The following is a 21312-nucleotide window of genomic DNA, read 5'->3' as shown; positions in this document are numbered from 1 at the left end:
TAACTCTATTTAAAACCCCTGACCTAATCCCATTTATTCCACTCCATTGAAACTCTCCCACCCCCTTCAGCTTTGTTTCACTTAAAGCCAGGACATCCAGCTTCTTCTCATTCATAACATCCACAATCATCTCTTTCTTATCATTTGCACAACATCCACGCACATTCAGACTTCCCACTTTGACAATTTTCTTCTTCTTATTCTTTTTAGTAATCTTTACAGGAAAAGGGGTTACTAGCCCATTGTTCCCGGCATTTTAGTTGACTTTTACAACACGCATGGCTTATGGAGGAAAGATTCTTATTCCACTTCCCCATGGATATAAAAGGAAAAGTAATAAGACCAAGAACTATTAAGATAAAATCAAAGAAAACTCAGATGAGTGTGTATAAATAAACGTGTACATGTATGTGTAGTGTGACCTAAGTGTAAGTAGAAGTAGCAAGACATACCTGTACTTTTTCATATTTATGAGACAGACAAAAAAACACCAGCAATCCTACCATCATGTAAAACAATTACAGGCTTTTGTTTTACACTCACTTGGCAGGACGGTAGTACCTCCCTGGGTGGTTGCTGTATACCAACCTACTGTTCTGGTAATGACAATTTGTAGTAGTTCTTGTGATTTTATCCTTAATCTTTGTTCTGATACTAATATTAGGTACTGAAATAGTGCTCAAATAGTCACAAACACAGTGACAGGTGAACATTTTTACTTACCTTAGTCACATACTATTGTCTAGAAATATATACATGGTATTTATAGGTCCCAGCAATGTTTTGGATAATAAGAAGACAACGACGATGACGAAGGAAGAAGAGGAGGAGGAGGAGGCAGAGGAGGAGGAGGCAGAGGAGGAGGAGGAGAAGGAGGAGGAGGAGGCAGAGGCGGAGGCGGAGGCGGAGGCGGAGGCGGCGGCGGCGGCGGCAGCGGCGGCGGCGGCGGCGGCGGCGGCGGCGGCGGCGGCGGCGGCGGCGGCAGTGACAGCGGCAGCGGCAGCAGCAGCAGCAGCAGCACCCTTGAAGCTTGATGTAAGAGTGTGTCACTTGTCTTATCTTATCTCTTCACTCCACTGCTGACAATGATGAGTGTCGTCTTATCTAATCTTAAATTACAGTTCCAGAATAGCACTTTGTCTGGATTTTATGGATTATCCTAGGTAATTTACACTAAGTATAATTGTATTTATGTATATGTGCCTGTGAGATAGAGACAGAGATAGATACAGACAGACAGATGGAGATAGAGACAGTCAATCAGCCAGCCAGCCAGCCAGCCAGCCACCAGCTAGCCAGCTGGCCAGCTGGCCAGCCAGCCTGCCAAAATTACAGCTCCAGACTTGTTTCTTTTTACTTAGGGCATAGGTTATAGGACATTATGGCAAGATGACACTCCTCTTGAAAGGGAAGTGTTAATATGACATGACATCAGTGAATCTTTGGTGTCTGCCGTGCTGTTTGCTCTAGATGGCACTCAATTAAACTGGTGCTCCCAGAAGGTACTAAATGGTCCCAAATTTTTTTAATACAGCACACACCGAGGGTTAAGACCCATTCTATGCTGGCCAGGCATCTTAGGCCAATTGTGCCAAATTTGGAGGCAGGAAAAGTAAAACGTAGATCTACGTTTGGAGCGCTAGCGGTAAGAACATAGATCTACGTTCGGACAATTAAGGGGTTAATGTATGTCACAACTAATTTAAGGCTTAAAGGAACCAAACTTTTAAAATATATTCAGAGTGTAATATAAATATGTATAATGTTGCAAAGTAGGTCCACAATAATAAAATTTGTGTTACAGTATTGATAATGTATTTACTAGGCATCTGGGTCCAGCATAATGAAATATATATATATAAAGTAGTAGTCAGATATTTGGGAGTGGATTTGTCAGCTGGTAGTTCTATGAAAAAGATGGGGTGAACTACAGAACCAACAAGGGAAAAAAAAAATTGTTGGTATGTTGAGATATCTGTGGAGATAAAGAACATTATCCATGAAGGCATAAGAGAAAGGTACCAGCATACAATGGTACCAACACTGTTATATGGGTGTGAAATATTTGCTGTAAATATTGCAGTGAGGAGGCCGGAGACACAGATATATCATGTTTGAGGACAATGTGAAGCATGAAGATTATTCAGAGAATTAGGATGTGGAGAAGAGATGATGCAGGGCTACCAAAAAGTGTAATTCAGGAGGAGTCATATTTGAGGTAGCTTGAGTATTTAAAGAGGGAGCAGGATAGGATGACTAAGAGAGGTGTATGTATAAATCTGGGGTGAAAGTGATGATGGATATTGGTTATCCCATGAATGATTTTGAGTGTTAGGGGCTTGAGCACCCAGCAGAGTTGTGTGAGCATGTTAGATCAGAGTAGAGACAAGTAGTTTTTAATGAATATCCTGTAAGCAATGTAATATTTACAAAAGAACTCAGGAAAACCAATTAGCTGGATGTGAGTCCTGAATGTGGGAAGTACAGTGCATGCACTCTAAAGGTGGGGCAGGAATGTCACTGTCTGAAGGATCATTTGAACTGTATTGTCAGCTCACTTCTGGCAAGACAGCCATTTAGCAAACTGATAGTGAATGTTTTTCCTTTTTATTTGGGAGGAATCATCCTTAATGAGAGATGGACAATGAGATAAAAAAAAGAAATAGGTTTCAATCTATAATGTAATATCAATATTATTGCACATTAGTTTCTGCTTTGCATGAATTAGTGTGCACACTTTGGAGTACTGTAATTATTATAATTTTTAAATTCCATGTAGAGTACAGTATTTGTATACAATATTACAAATTTTGTGGAATAATTTTTATAGCCTAATGAAAATTAAATAGATGAGTTTTCAAGAATTTTGTGTAATAAGTATTTCTTTATGCTTACTGAAAATTAAAGGACTGGTTACACATGCATTTTCTATTTAATATTTTTGCCAGGACTCAAAATTCTGTAAATAATCATATTATTGAAAAGATACAGGTTCAAGAGCACATAAATTTATTAGAAAAATGTATGAAAAACATACATTTTTGAGAAGTTAGAAGTGACCTTACTGTTGGAAAGAATCTCTTGTTCAATGATGCCACAGCCCAGTAGTTCCACCCAGTCATTATTGATCTTTACCTCCAGTTCCCATGATGGATGTGTGAAGGGGAAGTATGCATCCACCCACCTTGCTTCAACATCTGTCAAAGTGTGATTACTTTATTTATCAAAGCTACACTATTGCAAATTCATGTGATTTTACTTGTGAAACATGGATTTTATAGCTCCACCCCATGAAAGTGACAAACACTGTACAAATGAGGAGAAAACTTTGGTTAAACGGAGATGCTTTAACCCTTTCAGGGTTGGTGCCGTACTAGTACGGTTTGCGCGCCAGGGTTGGTGCCGTACTAGTACGCATAAATTCTAATGCCTCCAAATCTAGCGAGAGAAAGCTGGTAGGCCTAGACATGAAAGAATGGGTCTATGTGGTCAGTGTGTGCAGGATAAAAAAAATCCTGCAACACACAGTGCATAATGAGAAAAAAAAATCCGACTGTGTTTTTTATTTAAAACAGCAACTTTGCAGTGTATTTTCGTATGCTATTTATGGTTGTATTTTAGTTTTCCTGGTCTCATTTTATAAAAAGGAAGAGACATATTATGAAAATTGAGATGATTTTTATTGGTTTCACAATGAAAAGTACCTTGAAATTGAGCTCAAAGTAGCAGAAATGTTTGATTTTTGCCAAAAGTTCAAAAGTAAATAAATCAAGCCATGCATCCAATACACGTCAACTGGTGAGTCTAATATTCTTTCACAAGTGCGCTGATATTATTTATACCATTTCTACACTAATGCAGTAGTCTGCATAACAGTAAATCTTCTAATTTTGTGAGAATAAAAATTCAAAGTGGAAAGCAAAAGAAATGTAACAGAGTGCCAGAAAAGTCTTTCTTGTTTATTCTGGACCCTATTTGGAAATTGGCATCTTTTGAAATTTGTGTGAAATTGGCAAAATTGCCAACTTCGGACCACTTTATTGGATAGTTGAAATCGGTAAATGGGTGGTTTCTTGTACTCATTCGATAGAAAAAATGGAGTTCTAGTGAAATAGTTATGATTTTAGTCGACTGGTACATTGGAATTAGCCGAAAATAGGGCTCAAAGTGGGCGAAATCACTGATGCATAAACATCGTCAAGACCACTAACTTCGCGAGAGCATAATTCCGTAAGTTTTCCATCAAATTTCATACTTTTTGTCATTATGATCGGGAAAAGATTCTTTATCATTTTGTAAAAAAAAATAATTTTTTTTTTTTTCGAAAAATTTCCGATCCTGAGAACAAGTTTAGGAGAGGGCCTGCCGACCCCGAAAGGGTTAAATTATTTACTTACACAACACTTAAAATAATTCATATATTGTATTAGGAATTTTTACTAGTGCATAAGAGAAGAGAAGATTTACTTAAATTTTGTAGTTACATTAGGGACAAGAAAGTCCTAATTCAAAATCTGGTTATGGAGGAATAAGCTATTACATTACAGATGGATGTTATTCATAAAGAGGAGAGATAAACATATGAGGAACTTGTGTTTTGCATTAAAAAATCACACATGTGGCAAATCTTATGGTATATTCTTAAAATATATATAAATTAGCTGTCATTCTACAAAATGTCAGTATTATACCTTGACCAAATAAAGTAGTAGCTAACCCAAGCAAACAGCTTTTTAAATCAGACTCCAGCAGTTGCAGAACTTGAGCAATGTGAACCCCTTGCTTCTGTCTGGTGCGCTCCCCATTCTCAAACATCCGAAAACTATCCATATTTTGATGACTTCCAAATATCTGAAATTTGTGCATACTGGTAATTTTATGAAATTTATAAACACAGAGTGAAGTTAACAGTAATCTTATTACTGTATCTAGGAAAATACAACTTAAATTTATGTTAAAAATATATTATCTAAATACAATGTTATAAAGTATGTTTAGTATAATCTTATAAAAAAGAAATCACCTGCATTTACAAAATTACTGAGAATAGTTACAGATCAAAAGGTGAATATGTATATAAATGATAAAATATGAAAGCAATGGTAGAAATAGAAGAAACTGAGATAAACTCTGGATGTGCACACACGCAGGGTCAGGAGCTGTGACTCAGCCCCTGCAGTCACAAATAGGTGAGTACACACATAAACACACACAGGCAAGGCCAGGAGCTATTTCTAGTCCTGAAACTTGTAAAAATATCTGTATTTCAGTAATATGTCTTCCATTCTATCAAATGATACCAAAAAATAACCAATAAAAGTGTAAAAACCATCCGAGAAAACACCACAAGGTCACCATTTTACACCTTACACACAGTCACAGGGTTAATAATATGTATATATTAACAGAAATAATGCCTTCTTTTCCCAAGGCAACTCTTTGTTTTGACCAATGCAGTACAGTGTCTTTTTCTTACTCTCCTTCACGCTCACACACATTCTCCATTTGATGTAATTTTCGACATATCACTTCAAATAACACCTGCCTCAAACTTCATTTTCTAGTAACTTTCATTCCACGATCATTTGTTTCATTCTTCAAGCTCGTATACTAATAATAATCACTTTCGCTACTCCTTCAGTGAGAACACTCCTGATACTAATAGAAATCAAACATGACACTTACGTCTCTTTTGGTGCACAGTCTGACGCCTTCTACTTGATGGAAAACAGGATAGTGAGAAGCATCAATTTCATCCCGTCTGTACACATCTCCAATAACTAGGAAGTTATCAAAGCCCATGCCAATCAATTCACACTAGAAATTTTAGAAATAAGTTTTTTTCTAATTAATAAAATTAATGATTAAGGAATAGTTTCTATTACCTTCAGATTGGTTCTAAGATCCACATATAAAATAGCTACAAAATATAAAATAGCTACAAATTACATACATGTATATTATGTTTTAACTCATTAACCCGTAAACAGTCTAAACGTATATATACGTTCTCTCCCGTAGTGCCCCAACTTTATTTCTCTGAGAAAAAAAAATCCTTTTTTTTAATAGGAAAAAAGAGCATATGGTACCCATGCATCCCCAATTATTTTAATATGGCACACAGTGAGTGCACACACCCATTCTCTCATGTCTAGGTGACTCAGGCTTATCGTGGCAATGTTGAATGACAAAAAAAAAAGTATATATTACTTTTGGGGCACTAGCGGTAAAAACGTATATATACGTTTGGACTGTTTACGGGTTAAGGAGATTTTTTGTTGTCAACATTAACCAGGTATATATATTGTATTATAAACTAGGTATACATGCAATATTTTGAGTGGTAATCAGTCAAGAAAAGTATCCCCAGCTTACAATAGTCCCTATCACAGCATAACTCATGAGAAAAATAGTTTTATAATTTTTTTTTTTTAACACATCGGCCATCTCCCACAGAGGCAGGGTGACCCAAAAAGAAAGAAACACTTTCACCATCATTCAACACTCACTATCATTCACACATAATTTTATATAATTTTTTTTTAACACAGGCATTTCCCACCAAGGCAGGGTGACCCAAAAAGAAAGAAAAAACTTTCATCATTCAACACTTTCACCATCACTCATACATAATCACTGTCTTTAAATGCAAATATCAAACTCCTACCCCACTCCTCTTTTCCTCTCCCTCTTTACCTATGTCTTCTTCCTCTTCTTCCCCCTAACTACAACCCCTTCCTCTCCATCACTCTCTCCTCCCCTCTCTCCAGTCTTGTTTCAACCCTCATATGGATTGTCACTGAGTAATAGTGGTGATAAGTACTAAGTGAGTATGCCACAGAATCAGTGTTACAGAAGTACAGTATGAAGCTGATGTAGTGGAAAAGGAGTGAGTGTGGTGGTAGAGAGGGTGTGGTGGTGGAGAGGGTGTGATGGTGGAGAGGGTGTGGCAGTGGAGAAGGTGTGGCAGTGGAGAGGGTGTGGTGGTGGAGAGGGTATGGTGGTGGAGAGGGTGTAGTGGTGGAGAGGGTGTGGTGGTGGAGAGGGTGTGGTGGTGGAGAGGGTGTGGTGGTGGAGAGGGTATGGTGGAGAGGGTGTGGTGGTGGAGAGGATGTGGTGGTGGAGAGGATGTGGTGGTGGAGAGGATGTGGTGGTGGAGAGGGTGTGGTGGTGGAGAGGGTGTGGTGGTGGAGAGGGTATGGTGGTGGAGAGGGTGTGGTGGTGGAGAGGGTATGGTGGTGGAGAGGGTATGGTGGTGGAGAGGGTGTGGTGGTGGAGAGGGTGTGGTGGTGGAGAGGGTATGGTGGTGGAGAGGGTGTGGTGGTGGAGAGGGTGTGGTGGTGGAGAGGTTGTAGTGGTGGTGTAGTGTGATGTTTGGTTGAGTGAGTCTGGTGGAGTGTAGTGAAGTGTGTGAGTGAATATTTTGAGGGAAGTGAGTGCAGACTGTAGTAGTGTCATAAGCATGCAAGTGAGTGAATGTACTGGTTGAATATAGTGGAGTTTGTGTTGAGTGAATGTAGTAGTGTGTGCCACAAGTGATAGCAGCATTCATGTGTTTTTGTGCTGATCACAGGTGGTACAAGTTTAAAGTCTGTTCAAAAAGGTATTTTTAAAATAATGTTCAACCTCAAACCATACCCCGGCCGGGATTGAACCCGCGGTCAGAGTCTCAAAACTCCAGACCGTCGCGGGTTCAATCCCGGCCGGGGTATGGTTTGTTTGCAATCGTGTCATTACGATTTCATGAGTCATGTTGACGGTAGTGAGGGGACTTGAGCTAGAGTTCGTCACGGCCACACTAGCTGGAGATTCGTCTGTAAAAACTTGCATTTGTGGTCACAGTGGTGCCTATGCTAACCTTCCTATGGTGTAGAAATATACCTAGTTGGACGAATCTTATTGTGGCTAGCTGGTCTAGTGGCTAACGCGACGGTCTGGAGTTTTGAGACTCTCTGACCACGGGTTCAATCCCGGCCGGGGTATGGTTTGTTTGCAATCGTGTCATTACGATTTCGTGAGTCATGTTGACGGCAGTGAGGGGACTTGAGCTAGAGTTCGTCACGGCCACGCTAGCTGGAGATTCGTCTGTAAAAACTTGCATTTGTGGTCACAGTGGTGCCTATGCTAACCTTCCTATGGTGTAGAAATATACCTAGTTGGACGAATCTTATTGTGGCTAGCTGGTCTAGTGGCTAACACAACGGTCTGGAGTTTTGAGACTCTCTGACCACGGGTTCAATCCCGGCCGGGGTATGGTTTGTTTGCAATCGTGTCATTACAATTTAGTGAGTAATGTTCAACCTCTCTTCAGTCATCTGAATTATACTTTTGGCAACCCATACTTTGCACCCATATAAATGTTGGTGCCACTATACTCTGGTACATTTCCTTTCTACCTCAATGGAAAAAAAAAATTCCACAAAGATGCCTAAGTGCACAACCCAACTCTTTTTTTACCTCCTCTTTAATTCTATGATTTACTTCATCTTTCATAGACCAATATGCCAACAGGTCCACTCCCAAATATTTGAATACATTCACTTCCTACAAACTCCCTCCCACCAATCTGAATACATAAAAACTTTGTTCCCACTTGATACAGTACATACTTTTTACAAAATTGGATGACACTTAATTCAAGTTTATTCTCTATAAGGGTTACAATGTGGGGTTTACAGGTTTTGGGTATTTTGTGGTTTACATGTTATAAAATACTAATTACAGAGGGGGCCACTAGGACACCTAGCATGGCCAGGCATTTCGAGCAGACTTAGATTAATTCTTAACATTAAATCCTTACAGATTATGGTATTAAGGCTAAGTGACTACATCATAATTTGTGAGTTTAGCAATGTGAATACTTTTGTTTTGGCACAATACAAGGTGTCTATATTTGAGTATCATAGGCAAACTTATGACTAGTTTGGATTTATTATTTTAAGATTATTATTATTATCACACTGGCCGATTCCCACCAAGGCAGGGTGGCCCGAAAAAGAAAAACTTTCACCATCATTCACTCCATCACTATCTTGCCAGAAGGGTGCTTTACACTACAGTTTTTAAACTGCAACATTAACACCCCTCCTTCAGAGTGCAGGCACTGTACTTCCCATCTCCAGGACTCAAGTCCGGCCTGCCGGTTTCCCTGAACCCCTTCATAAATGTTACTTTGCTCACACTCCAACAGCACGTCAAGTATTAAAAACCATTTGTCTCTATTCACTCCTATCAAACATGCTCACACATGACTGCTGGAAGTCCAAGCCCCTCGCACACAAAACCTCCTTTACCCCCTCCCTCCAACCTTTCCTAGGCCGACCCCTACCCCGCCTTCCTTTCACTACAGACTGATACACTCTTGAAGTCATTCTGTTTCGCTCCATTCTCTCTACATGTCCGAACCACCCCAACAACCCTTCTTCAGCCCTCTGGACAACAGTTTTGATAATCCCGCACCTCCTCCTAACTTCCAAACTAGTATTTCTGGGTTTATAGTCAGTGGGTGAGTGAGTGTAATTTTGAACCACCAGGTGGTTATCATGTAGTTAGTTGTCGGGATGGATCAGGGAGATAAGATGTTTTCTAACTGTAGTTTTGAAAGTGATGAATGTGTCTGCAGTTCTAGAGTTTTCAGGTAGGGTGTTCCAGATTTTTTTGTAAAGGTTTAGTCGAACACGGGGAATGTCATAGAGATGTTTGTGTCTGGTGTTATGCCTGTGGATCCTGTCACAACTATCAAGAAAGCATTTTAGGTCAAGGTTAATATTGGAATTTAAGGTCCTGTAGATATAGATTGCACAGTAGTAAGTGTGGATCTTCTGAACAGGCAGTAAGTTTAGATCTATGAAGAGTGGGGGGAGGGGGGGTGTTGCCAGGGATGGGATTTAGTGATTATTCTTACTGCGGCTTTTTGTTGGGTTATTATTGGCTTTAGGTGTGTTGCTGCAGTTGAACCCCAAGCACAGATAGCATAGGTGAGGTATGGATATATAAGTGAATGGTATAGTGTGAGAAGGGCAGCTTGCGGTACGTAGTATCGTATCTTGGAGAGGATCCCCACCGTTTTGGATACTTTTTTGGTTATGTGTTGGATATGGGTGCTGAAATTTAGGTTGTTGTTGAGGTATAGGCCAAGGAATTTGCCCTCATTATGTCTGGCAGTTAGAGTTCTGTCGATCTTAATGTTAAGTTGGGCAACACCTGCTCTGCTACCAAACATAATACAGTAGGTTTTGCCAGTGTTAAGTGTAAGTTTATTGGCAGTCATCCAAGTAAATATTTTCAGCAGCTCCTCGTTAACAATGGTGTTGAGGGTGGCAAGATTAGGGTGGGAGATGAAGTAAGTTGTGTCGTCAGCAAAGAGAATGGGTTTCAGGTGTTGGGATATGTTTGGAAGATCATTGATGTAAATGAGGAAGAGCAGGGGTCCAAGGACACTTCCCTGCAGAACTCCAGTATCAAGTGGCCATATTGATGAGGCTGTGTCTTTAACCCTTTGAGGGTCGACAGGCCCTCTCCGAAACTCGTTCTCAGGGTCGGCCAAATTTAAAAAAAAAAAAGAATTATTTTCTCTTATGAAAAAATAGAGAATCTTTTCCCGATCATAAAGACACCAAAAGTTTGAAATTTGATAGAAAACTTACGGAATTATGCTCTCGCAAAGTTAGCGGTCTCGGCGATGTTTACACATCGGCGATTTTGCCCACTTTGAGCCCCATTTTCGGCCAATTTCACTGTACTAGTCGACAAAAACATGAATATTCCGCTAGAACTCCATTTTTTCTATCGAATGGGTGCAAGAAACCACCCATTTATGAAATACAACTATCCAGTACAGTGGTCAGAATTTAGCAATTTTGCCAATTTCACACAAATTTCAAAAGATGCCAATTTCCGAAAAGGGTCCAGAATAAACAAGAAAGACATTCCTGGCACTAAAATGACATTTCCTCTAGTCATTAGTCACATCTCAAGGCCCCTCTTATATTCTTTTGCTTTCCAGTTTGAATTTTTATTTTCACAAAAAATATAAGATTTACTGTTATGCAGACTACTGCATTAGTGTAAAAAATGCTATAAATATTATTGGTGCACTTGTGAAAGAATATTAGACTCACCAGTTGACGTGTATTGCACGCTTGGCACGATTTGTTTACTTTTGAAGTTTGGTAAAAATCGAACATTTCTGCTACTTTGAGCTCAATTTCAAGGCACCTTTCTTTGTAAAACCAGTCAAAATCATCTCAATTTCTGTAATATGTCTTCCATTCTATAAAATGAGACCAAGAAAACTAGAATACAACAATAAATACCATACGAAAATACACTGCAAAGTCGCTGATTTATTTAAAAAAAATGGTCAAAGTTTTTTTTTCTCATTATGCACTGTGTGCTGCAGGATTTTTTTTAGACTGTGCACACTGACCACATAGACCCATTCTTTCATATGAAGGCCTACCAGCTTTCTCCCACTAGATTTGAGGCCGCTAGAATTTATGAGTACTAGTACGTCAAAAACCCCTACGCGTAAGACGTACTAGTACGACGAAAACCCTCAAAGGGTTAATGGTGACATACTGATACCTATTAGAAAGGTAGGATTTAAAATATGCAAGCGCATGGCCTCTTATACCATAGTGGTCAAGTTTGTGGAGTAGGATGCCATGGTCTACTTTGTCAAACGCTTTTCTTAGGTCAATAAAAATTCCTAACGGATATTCCTTATTTTCCAATGTTGTGTAAAGCAGGTCTAGCATTTTTATAATTGCATCATTAGTGCTTTTATTTTTCCTGAATCCAAATTGGCAGGGGTTGAGTATGTTTTGTGATGTTATAAATGAATATAGTCTCTTGTGCACGAGTTTCTCGAAGATTTTGAATATCAATGGTAAGTTTGATATTGGCCTATAGTTGTTTACGTCTGTAGGGTCACCACCTTTATGTATTGGTGTAACCCTTGCTGTCTTGAGTAGTGTCGGGAAAGTGCTAGTTTCTAGTGACTTGTTAAAAAGTAATGTAATAGCATGCGAAAGTACATGGGCTGCTCGCTTGTACAATAATGGTGGGATGTGAGACAGATTCCCTGAGTTATTTTTAAGTGACTTTATGATCGCGATGACTTCCGTGGGCTCAGTTGGTACAAGATAGAAGGAATTTGGGAAATTCCCATCTAGGTAGTCCCCGGCACGGGCATTGGTACGTGGGATTTTACTGGCGAGATTAGATCCTATGTTTGAGAAGAAGTCGTTTATCTTGTTAGCTGTATCAGTGGGATGCAGTGGTGTTTCATGAAGTTTAGTTAGAACAACATTCTTGTTTTTTTTCAGTTTGTGGGTCCCCAGAATCTGGGAAAGTGTTTTCCAGGTCTTTTTTATATCTCCTCTTGTGTCAGTGAATCTGCTAGAGTAGTACAGTTGTTTGGCTTTCTTTATTAATTTGGTGAGAACTGTTGAATATTGTTTAAGAATATCTTTGTGTATTAAGCCCTGTCTATACTGCTTTTCATATTGGTGTTTCTTATCAATGGATTTCAGAATAATGCTGGTTAGCCATGGGCAACCAAGCCGTTTATTCGTGATCTGTTTCGTTTTTATAGGACAATGTTTGCTGTATAGCCTAAGTATTTTGTTAAGAAAAATGTCTGTCCAATTGTCAATACCATTGGCATTGAAGATTGAGACACTTATGCAGCATATGGGAATCTTTATTCTGAATAAAGATTCCCATATGCTGCATAAGTGTCTCAATCTTCAACTTGTCGGTTTTTCAAACCATTCATCACAACCATTGGCATTGGAGAATTCTGTAGGCCAGTCAACAGTCTCTAGGTCTGCTGTGAAATTCCTTATTGAGGCCTCGTCATGGAGTCTAAATAAATCTTTGTTGTAATCGAGTGGTGGCTTACTAATGTTTGTTAAGAGGAAGGTTGGGTAGTGGTCAGTAGTGCTGTCTGTGATTATCCCTGATTTAAGGGGGGCTAGTATTTTGGTCCATATGTGGTCTATTATGGTTGCACTTGTCTCAGTCAGCCTGGTTGGTTTAGTTATTGCTGGTATGAGAAGTGCGTTGTTCATATTGTTGATGAAATCAGTTACAGTCTGATCATCTGGTAGGCCAAGGTTGATATTGAAGTCTCCAGCTAAGAGAAGGTGGTGCTTGTTCATCTGTCTGTTTGTTATAAGTGACTTTAGATTCTCACTGAAGTTTGGGATGTTTGTATGGGGTATCCGGTATATGGCACCGATTGTTATAGACATCTTGAGGTTTTTTACAGTAAAATTAGTAAAAATGTATTCCCCATATTCATCACTAAAGCAATTAGTGCTAATACAAGATAGTTGGTTAGAGTAATAGATTGCAGTACCACCCCCAACTTGGTATGGTCTGCAGTTGTGGATTGCTGTGTATCCTGGTAGTGGATAGTTATCAATTGTGTCCTGCTTAAGCCAGGTCTCAGTAAGAATAATGCAGGAGAAGGGTGTCTTTAGTGACTCAAGGAGTGCCAGGAGGTCATCATAGTGTTTGCTTAAGGACCTGTGAGACCAATATAATGTATATTGTATAAGAGTACACTCATTGTATTCAACACAATAACCGCACCAGTTTGTTTATCATTATATTGCTTACAAAACTTGTTTACAAGTTTATTGTAAACAAAATGAAAATATTAGTGCGGTTACGGTGTTGAATACAACCGTACCATATAGTACAATATGGTACAATGGTGCCATAGGGTGCAATGATACTGTATGGTACAGTGGTACCATATTGTACCATTGTACCATATGGTACAATATGGTACAATGGCACCATATGATACAATGGTACCATATGGTAGAATATGGTACAATGGCACCATTTGGTACAATGGTACCATATTTTCGACTGATTCCATTGTTCCAGTCGACCAAATTCATAGCTATTTCTTTAAAACTCCATTTTTTCTATTGATTGAGTACAAGAAACTGCCCATTTACCGACTTCAGCTACCCAATAACCTGGTCAGAAATTTGTAATTTGGCCAGTTTCATGGAAATTAAAAAATAAGCCAATTTCAAAATAGGGTCCAGAATGAACAATGCAGACATTCCTGGCTCTAAAATAGCATTTTCTTTGTTCATCAGTCACATCTCTAGGCCCCTCTGATATTACTCTTGCTTTCTATTTTTAATTTTTATTTAAAAAAAAAAAATAGAAGATTTACTGTTATGCAGACTACTGCAATATTGTAATAATTATATAAATAATGTCAACCCATTCATGACTGCATATCAGAATGGCTACTTGGATATTTATTGGAAAATGACATCATTTGTTTACTTCTGAACATCAGCAAAAATCAAACATTTCTCCTACTTTGAGCTCCATTTCAAGGTTCTTTTCATAGTAAAACCAATCAAAATCACCTCTATTTCTATAATCAGTTTTCCATTCTATCAAATGAGACCAAGAAAATGAGAATACAACCATAAATACTATACGAAAATAGGCCACAAAGTCGGTATTTTAATTAAAAAAAACGGTCGGAGTTTTTTTCTCATGCACTGCGTGCTGCAGGATTTTTTTATATGGTGCACACTGACCACACAGACCCATTCACTCACATGTGAGCCTATCAGCTTTCTCCTGCTTGATTTGAAGCCGCTAGAATTTATGAGTATAGTACAGGTCTCCCTCAACATTCGCGAGGGTTAGGGGATCAAGAGCCTCGCGAATGTTGAAAAACCATGAATGTTTGGTGCCCCAATATATTGTAGGGAAATATATTACAATACTGCTTCCTTAACTTGTTGAGCCATGAATAATCATAAAACACATGAAAATGTTGTAAATTGTACTAAATATATACATGTTATGCTTTAATAACGTATGTTATTTAATAACATGTATGTTAATAACATGTATGTTATTAAATACCACAGACTCCACCACTGCCTCCACCAATGCCTCCACCACTGCGAGTCCCTACTACCCTCCCACCGACCCCCGCAACTGGCAGCCAGCCCTCCCACCACTCAGTGTGGTGAGTGTTTTGTTTGTTCATTATTTGCTATTAAACTACAGAATAAATAATGTAAACCCATTCATGACTGCATATTGGAATGGCTATTAGGAAAGGTATTAGACGGTGACATCATGTGTTTACTCTTGAACACAGCAAAGAATCGAACATTTCTGCTATTGCTAATAATAACAATAATAATAATAATAATAATAATAATAATAATAATAATAATAATAATAATAATAAATACGATATAATTGAAGAAGGAAATTGTACAAAAATACGAGGGAGTGGTTGACACATCGTCAGTGTGACTTTGTTTATGCTGGAGTGAACATTAGTCTCCCTGCTCTTCCAAACATTTCACAATAATTCAGCAGTTGAGGCAGTGGTATTTAATAACATATACAGTGGACCCCCGGTTAACGATTTTAATCCGTGCAAGAGGGCTCATCGTTATGCGAAATAATCGTTATGCGAATGAATTTTCCCCATAAGAAATAATGGAAATAAAATTAATCCGTGCAAGACGCCCAAAAGTATGAAAAAAATTTTTTTTTACCACATGAAATGTTAATTTTAATACACACAAACTGAAAAAGGCATGCACAATTAAATGACACTTACTTTTATTGAAGATCTGGTGATGATTGATGGGATGGGAGGAGGGGAGAGCATTATCTTCTTACTGTTTAGAAGGGGAATCCCCTTCCATTAGGACTTGAGGTAGCAAGTCCTTTTCTGGGGTTACTTCCCTTCTTCTTTTAATGCCACTAGGACCAGCTTGAGAGTCACTGGACCTCTGTCGCACAACAAATCTGTCCATAGAGCTCTGTACCTCCCGTTCCTTCAAGACTTTCCTAAAATGGGCCATAACATTGTCATTGAAATAGTCACCAGCACGGCTTGCAACAGCTGTGTCAGGGTGATTTTCATCTATAAAGGTTTGCAGTTCAACCCACTGTGCACACATTTCCTTAATCTTTGAAGTAGGCACAATGGATTCCACAACTGGCATAGGCTTCTCAGGGTTAGCCCCAAACCCTTCAAAATCTTTCTTAATTTCCATACTAATTCTCACCCTTTTTACCACAGGGTTGGCACTAGAAGCTTTCTTGGGGCCCATGGTCACTTATTTTCCAGAAACAGCACCGAAAACACTGTAATAATACGAAATATTCCGAGTGTATGCTTGGATGTTACCGCGGAGGCTGGCTGGTAAACAATGGGACGGCCGGCACATGTGAGGGCACATTGGACGCGTCTCGGACGAAAATCGGTAAGCGGGTTTTTAATCGGTATGCGCGGCAAAAATTTTGCGATAAAAGTAATCGGTATGCGGAAAAATCGCTATGTGATGCCATCGTTATGCGGGGGTCCACTGTATGTTATAAATAATAATAGTACATGTTATTATTAATAACATGTATTATTATTAACATGTATGTATTTAATAACATTCTTTCTTTCTTTCAACACACCGGCTGTATCCCACCGAGGCGGGGTGGCCCAAAAGGAAAACAAAAGTTTCTCCTTTTACATTTAGTAATATATACAGGAAAAGAGGTTACTAGCCCCTTGCTCCCGGCATTTTAGTCGCCTCCTACAACACGCATGGCTTACGGAGGAAGAATTCTGTTCCACTTCCCCATGGAGATAAGGGGAAATAAACAAGAATAAGAACTAGAAAGAAAATAGAAGAAAACCCAGAGGGGTGTGTATATATATGCTTGTACATGTATGTGTAGTGTGACCTAAGTGTAAGTAGAAGTAGCAAGACGTACCTGAAATCTTGCATGTTCATGAGACAGAAAAAAGGACACCAGGAATCCTACCATCATGTAAAACAATTACAGGCTTTCGTTTTACACTCACTTGGCAGGACGGTAGTACCTCCCTGGGCGGTTGCTGTCTACCAACCTACTACCTAGGATTTAATAACATATATGTTATAAATAATAATAGTACATATTATTAATAACATGTATTATTATTAACATGTATGTTATTAAATACCATTGCCTCAATCACTGCCTCTACCACTCCAGTCACACTCAATCTACAAGCACCAAACACAATGAATTACTGTGAAATGTTTGGAAGAGCAGGGAGACTAAGGTTCACTCCAGCATAAACAAAGTCACACTGACGATGTGTCAACCACTCCCTCGTATTTTTGTACAATTTTCTTCTTCAATTATATCATATTTATTATTATTATTATTATTATTATTATTATTATTATTACTATTGTTATTATTAGCTATAGCAGAAATGTTTAATTCTTTGCAGTGTTCAAGAGTAAACACATGATGTCACCGTCTAATACCTGTCCGAATAGCCATTCCAATATGCAGTCATGAATGGGTTTACATTATTTATACAGTGGACCCCCGGTTAACGATTTTAATCCGTGCAAGAGGGGTAATTGTTATGCGAAATAATCGTTATGTGAATGAATTTTCCTCATAAGAAATAATGGAAATAAAATTAATCCGTGCAAGACACCCAAAAGTATGAAAAAAATTTTTTTTTACCACATGAAATGTTAATTTTAATACACACAAACTGAAAAAGGCATGCACACTTACATGACACTTACTTTTATTGAAGATCTGGTGATGATTGATGGGATGGGAGGAGGGGAGAGCATTATCTTCTTACTGTTTAGAAGGGGAATCCCCTTCCATTAGGACTTGAGGTAGCAAGTCCTTTTCTGGGGTTACTTCCCTTCTTCTTTTAATGCCACTAGGGCCAGCTTCAGAGTCACTGGACTTCTTTCGCACAAGATATCTGTCCATAGTGGCCTGTACCTCTCGTTCCTTTTTGACTTGCCTAAAGTGTTTCACAACATTGTCAGTGTAATAATCACCAGCACGGCTTGCAATAGCTGTGTGAGGGTGATTTTCATCCATGAAGGTTTGCACTTCAAGCCACTTTGCACAGATTTCCTTAATCTTTGTAGTAGGCAACTTCTTCAATTTCTCTCTCCCCTCCTCTGAACCAGTTTCCCCAGGTCTGGCCTCTTGCTCTTGAAGTTGATCTATCAGCTCATCAGTGGTTAGTTCTTCATTGTCCTCCTCCACCAACTCTTCCACATCCTCCCCACTAACCTCCAACCCCAAGGACTTTCCCAATGCCACAATGGATTCCTCAACTGGCATAATCATCTCAGGGTTAGCCTCAAACCCTTCAAAATCCCTTTTGTCTACACATTCTGGCCACAGTTTCTTCCAAGCAGAGTTCAAGGTCCTCTTAGTCACTTCCTCCCAAGCCTTACCTATAAGGTTTACACAATTGAGGATATTAAAGTGATCTCTCCAAAACTCTCTTAGAGTCAGTTGAGTTTCTGAGGTCATTACAAAGCACCTTTCAAACAGAGCTTTTGTGTACAGTTTCTTGAAGTTGGAAATAACCTGCTGGTCCATGGGCTGCAGGAGAGGAGTGGTATTAGGAGGCAAAAACTTCACCTTAATGAAGCTCATGTCCCCATAAAGTCGCTCTGCCACGTCTGTAGGATGACCAGGGGCATTGTCTAACACCAGGAGGCACTTAAGTTCTAATTTCTTTTCAGTTAGGTAATCTTTCACATTGGGGGCAAATGCATGGTGTAACCAGTTATAGAAAAATTCCCTAGTGACCCATGCCTTACTGTTTGCCCTCCACAGCACACACAAATTATCCTTGAGGACATTCTTTTGCCTGAACGCTCTGGGAGTTTCAGAGTGATACACTAATAAAGGCTTCACTTTGCAATCACCAGTAGCATTAGCACACATGAGAAGAGTAAGCCTGTCTTTCATAGGCTTATGTCCTGGGAGTGCCTTTTCCTCCTGAGTAATGTAGGTCCTGCTTGGCATTTTCTTCCAGAACAGGCCTGTTTCATCACAATTAAACACTTGTTCAGGTTTCATTCCTTCAGTTTCTATGTACTCCTTGAATTCCTGCACATATTTTTCAGCCGCTTTGTGGTCCGAACTGGCAGCCTCACCATGCCTTATCACACTATGGATGCCACTACGCTTCTTAAATCTCTCAAACCAACCTTTGCTGGCCTTAAATTCACTCACATCATCACTAGTTGCAGGCATTTTTTTAATTAAATCGTCATGCAACTTCCTAGCCTTTTCACATATGATCGCTTGAGAGACGCTATCTCCTGCTATCTGTTTTTCATTTATCCACACCAATAAGAGTCTCTCAACATCTTCCATCACTTGCGATCTTTGTTTCGAAAACACAGTTAAACCTTTGGCAAGAACAGCTTCCTTGATTGTCTTTCTGGTGCCCACAATAGTAGCGATGGTTGATTGGGGTTTCTTGTACAGCTTGACTAGGTCGGCTATACGCACTCCACTTTCATACTTATCAATGATCTCTTTCTTCATTTCTATAGTAATTCTCACCCTTATTGGTGTAGGGTTGGCACTAGAAGCTTTCTTGGGGCCCATGGTCACTTATTTTCCAGAAACAGCACCGAAAACACTGTAATAATACGAAATATTCCGAGTGTATGCTTGGATGTTACCGCGGAGGCTGGCTGGTAAACAATGGCACGGGCGGCACATGTGAGGCTGGCTGAGGGCGCACATTGGACGCGTCTCGGACGAAAATCGGTGAGTGGGTTTTTAATCGGTATGCGTGGCAAAAATTTTGCGATTAAAGTAAGCGGTATGCGAAATAATCGCTATGTGATGCCATCGTTATGCGGGGGTCCACTGTACTGTAGTTTAATAGCAAATAATGAACAAACAAAACACTCACCACACTGAGTGGTGGGAGGGCTGGCTGCCAGTTGCGGGGGTAGGAGGGAGGGTAGTAGGGACTCGCAGGTGGCGGGAAACTTAAATATGATTTGGCGGCTGGGAATTTGGTGGCTGGGAATTTGGCGGTTGGGAATTCGCGAATGTGTGAAGCCCGTGAAAGTTGAAAACGTGAATGCTGAGGGAGACCTGTCTGATGACAGACAAATAAAATTCACCATACGGTGGTTTGTTTCTGGTCTTCAACTTATACATATTATAAGCATTGAGCATGGAAATGTCCACAAGATAGAAAAAAAGTTTTATGTACCACTTATAACTCTTGCGAACACAATCAGCAAACCCAATCTGCATGTCACATTTGTCCACTGAATGCATATTGAGGGTGCAGTCCAATACAACTGCAGGTTTTAGAATAGGTTCATTGGTCTCTCTATTCTGCCTGCCACTGTCTGTCATTTCGTTTCAGTGAACTGATGTCAACAATCTCAGAGGAAACAGCACCAAGGCCAGCAAGAAAACACCGAAAAATCAACTATTCAACAAGTGTAGCCAGGAGGATGCCGGCCCAGCTACCACCCCTCTCACCACCGCTCAAAGCCACACCACAACAATAACAACAAACATGGCTGCCACCAGCCCATCCACCCCTCTCTTCCCCGGATTCAACCTACCAAGTAGTCTCTCAGGTATGACCAACGATACAGATACCCTAAAGTCATGCATCTCCACCTTAGTTATTGAAAATATGAATCTTCGAGAGACGCTAACAAAACAAGACACCAGGATGACACAACTCGAGAACAAAATCCTCAGTCTTGAACAAAAGTTATCAACACCAGGAATGACTAACTATGGCAAAACCATCCAAACAGTCATAGATAGCCATACAGAACAAATAAAATCTCTTAATACAAAGGTTGAAGAAGCAGTAAAAGAATGGAAGAACAACTTAGATAACCAGTTCAGTGACTACTTTGCTCTCCAAGAAGATAAAACTGAGCAAGATAAACTATCGGACGCAGTAATAGTTAACAGTCCACTTTTTCCCAGTGATATGAGCCGAACGAACAGTAAAGAAATTACACTCCAGATCATAAAGGACCAAACAAGTGTTATTGTACCTGAGTCTGAAATAAAAGAAGCCAGGTTACTAGGATCCCACCGTAGAAAAAGTGTTATGCTTAGATTCCACTCACATGACAGGAAAAAAGACTTAATAATTGCATCTATCAAAGTAAAGAAAGAGGTATACATAAACGAGTGTCTTACCAAAAAACGCCAGAACCTCCTGTATAGAGTCAGAAAACTTAAGCGGGAGAATAATGACACAATACACCAATGCTTCACATGGGATGGGAAAATTCTAGTTAGGAAAACAAATGTAGGTCAACTGTACACACTCACGAACGAGAATGATCTATCACGATTTCTCAGGGATACTAATCTTACAGAGAATAACTAAACAATGTCCAACCTAAAAGCCTACATAGTGTAGTGTATGTTTTGTTCCATTATTGTTCAAATTTCATAGAACAATCT

The 21312-nt window shown here is 39.4% G+C and overlaps 2 protein-coding genes across 6 annotated transcripts in view; one reads left to right on the top strand and one right to left on the bottom strand.

Moving 5' to 3' along the window:
* The window catches only part of PheRS-m (Phenylalanyl-tRNA synthetase, mitochondrial), a 160223-nt gene that overhangs the window by 58273 nt on the left and 80638 nt on the right, over positions 1-21312 (bottom strand). For all 5 annotated transcript variants that reach the window (XM_070095063.1, XM_070095065.1, XM_070095078.1 and 2 more), the window contains exons 4-6: positions 5686-5817; positions 4692-4851; positions 3066-3197 (exon numbers count right to left, since the gene is read on the bottom strand). In XM_070095063.1, coding sequence (XP_069951164.1) covers positions 3066-3197; positions 4692-4851; positions 5686-5817 — 424 coding nt within the window. The remainder of the gene's footprint in view (positions 1-3065; positions 3198-4691; positions 4852-5685; positions 5818-21312) is intronic.
* On the top strand, positions 730-20368 carry LOC138854100 (uncharacterized). The gene is made up of 2 exons (XM_070095099.1): positions 730-1163; positions 20240-20368. The coding sequence occupies exon 1, from the start codon at positions 757-759 to the stop codon at positions 1081-1083; it is 327 nt and encodes a 108-aa protein (XP_069951200.1). The 5' UTR covers positions 730-756; the 3' UTR covers positions 1084-1163; positions 20240-20368.

Source organism: Cherax quadricarinatus, chromosome 4, assembly GCF_038502225.1.
Source record: "Cherax quadricarinatus isolate ZL_2023a chromosome 4, ASM3850222v1, whole genome shotgun sequence".
NCBI classification, from domain to species: Eukaryota; Metazoa; Arthropoda; class Malacostraca; order Decapoda; family Parastacidae; genus Cherax; species Cherax quadricarinatus.
The sequence above is the reverse complement of the archived record's forward strand: the minus strand, read 5'-3'. Positions and strand labels throughout refer to the sequence as shown.

What these genes read in the sequence shown, in the direction of transcription:
- LOC138854100 (XM_070095099.1), top strand. Translation starts at nt 757, where the DNA reads ATGGTATTTATAGGTCCCAGCAATGTTTTGGATAATAAGAAGACAACG.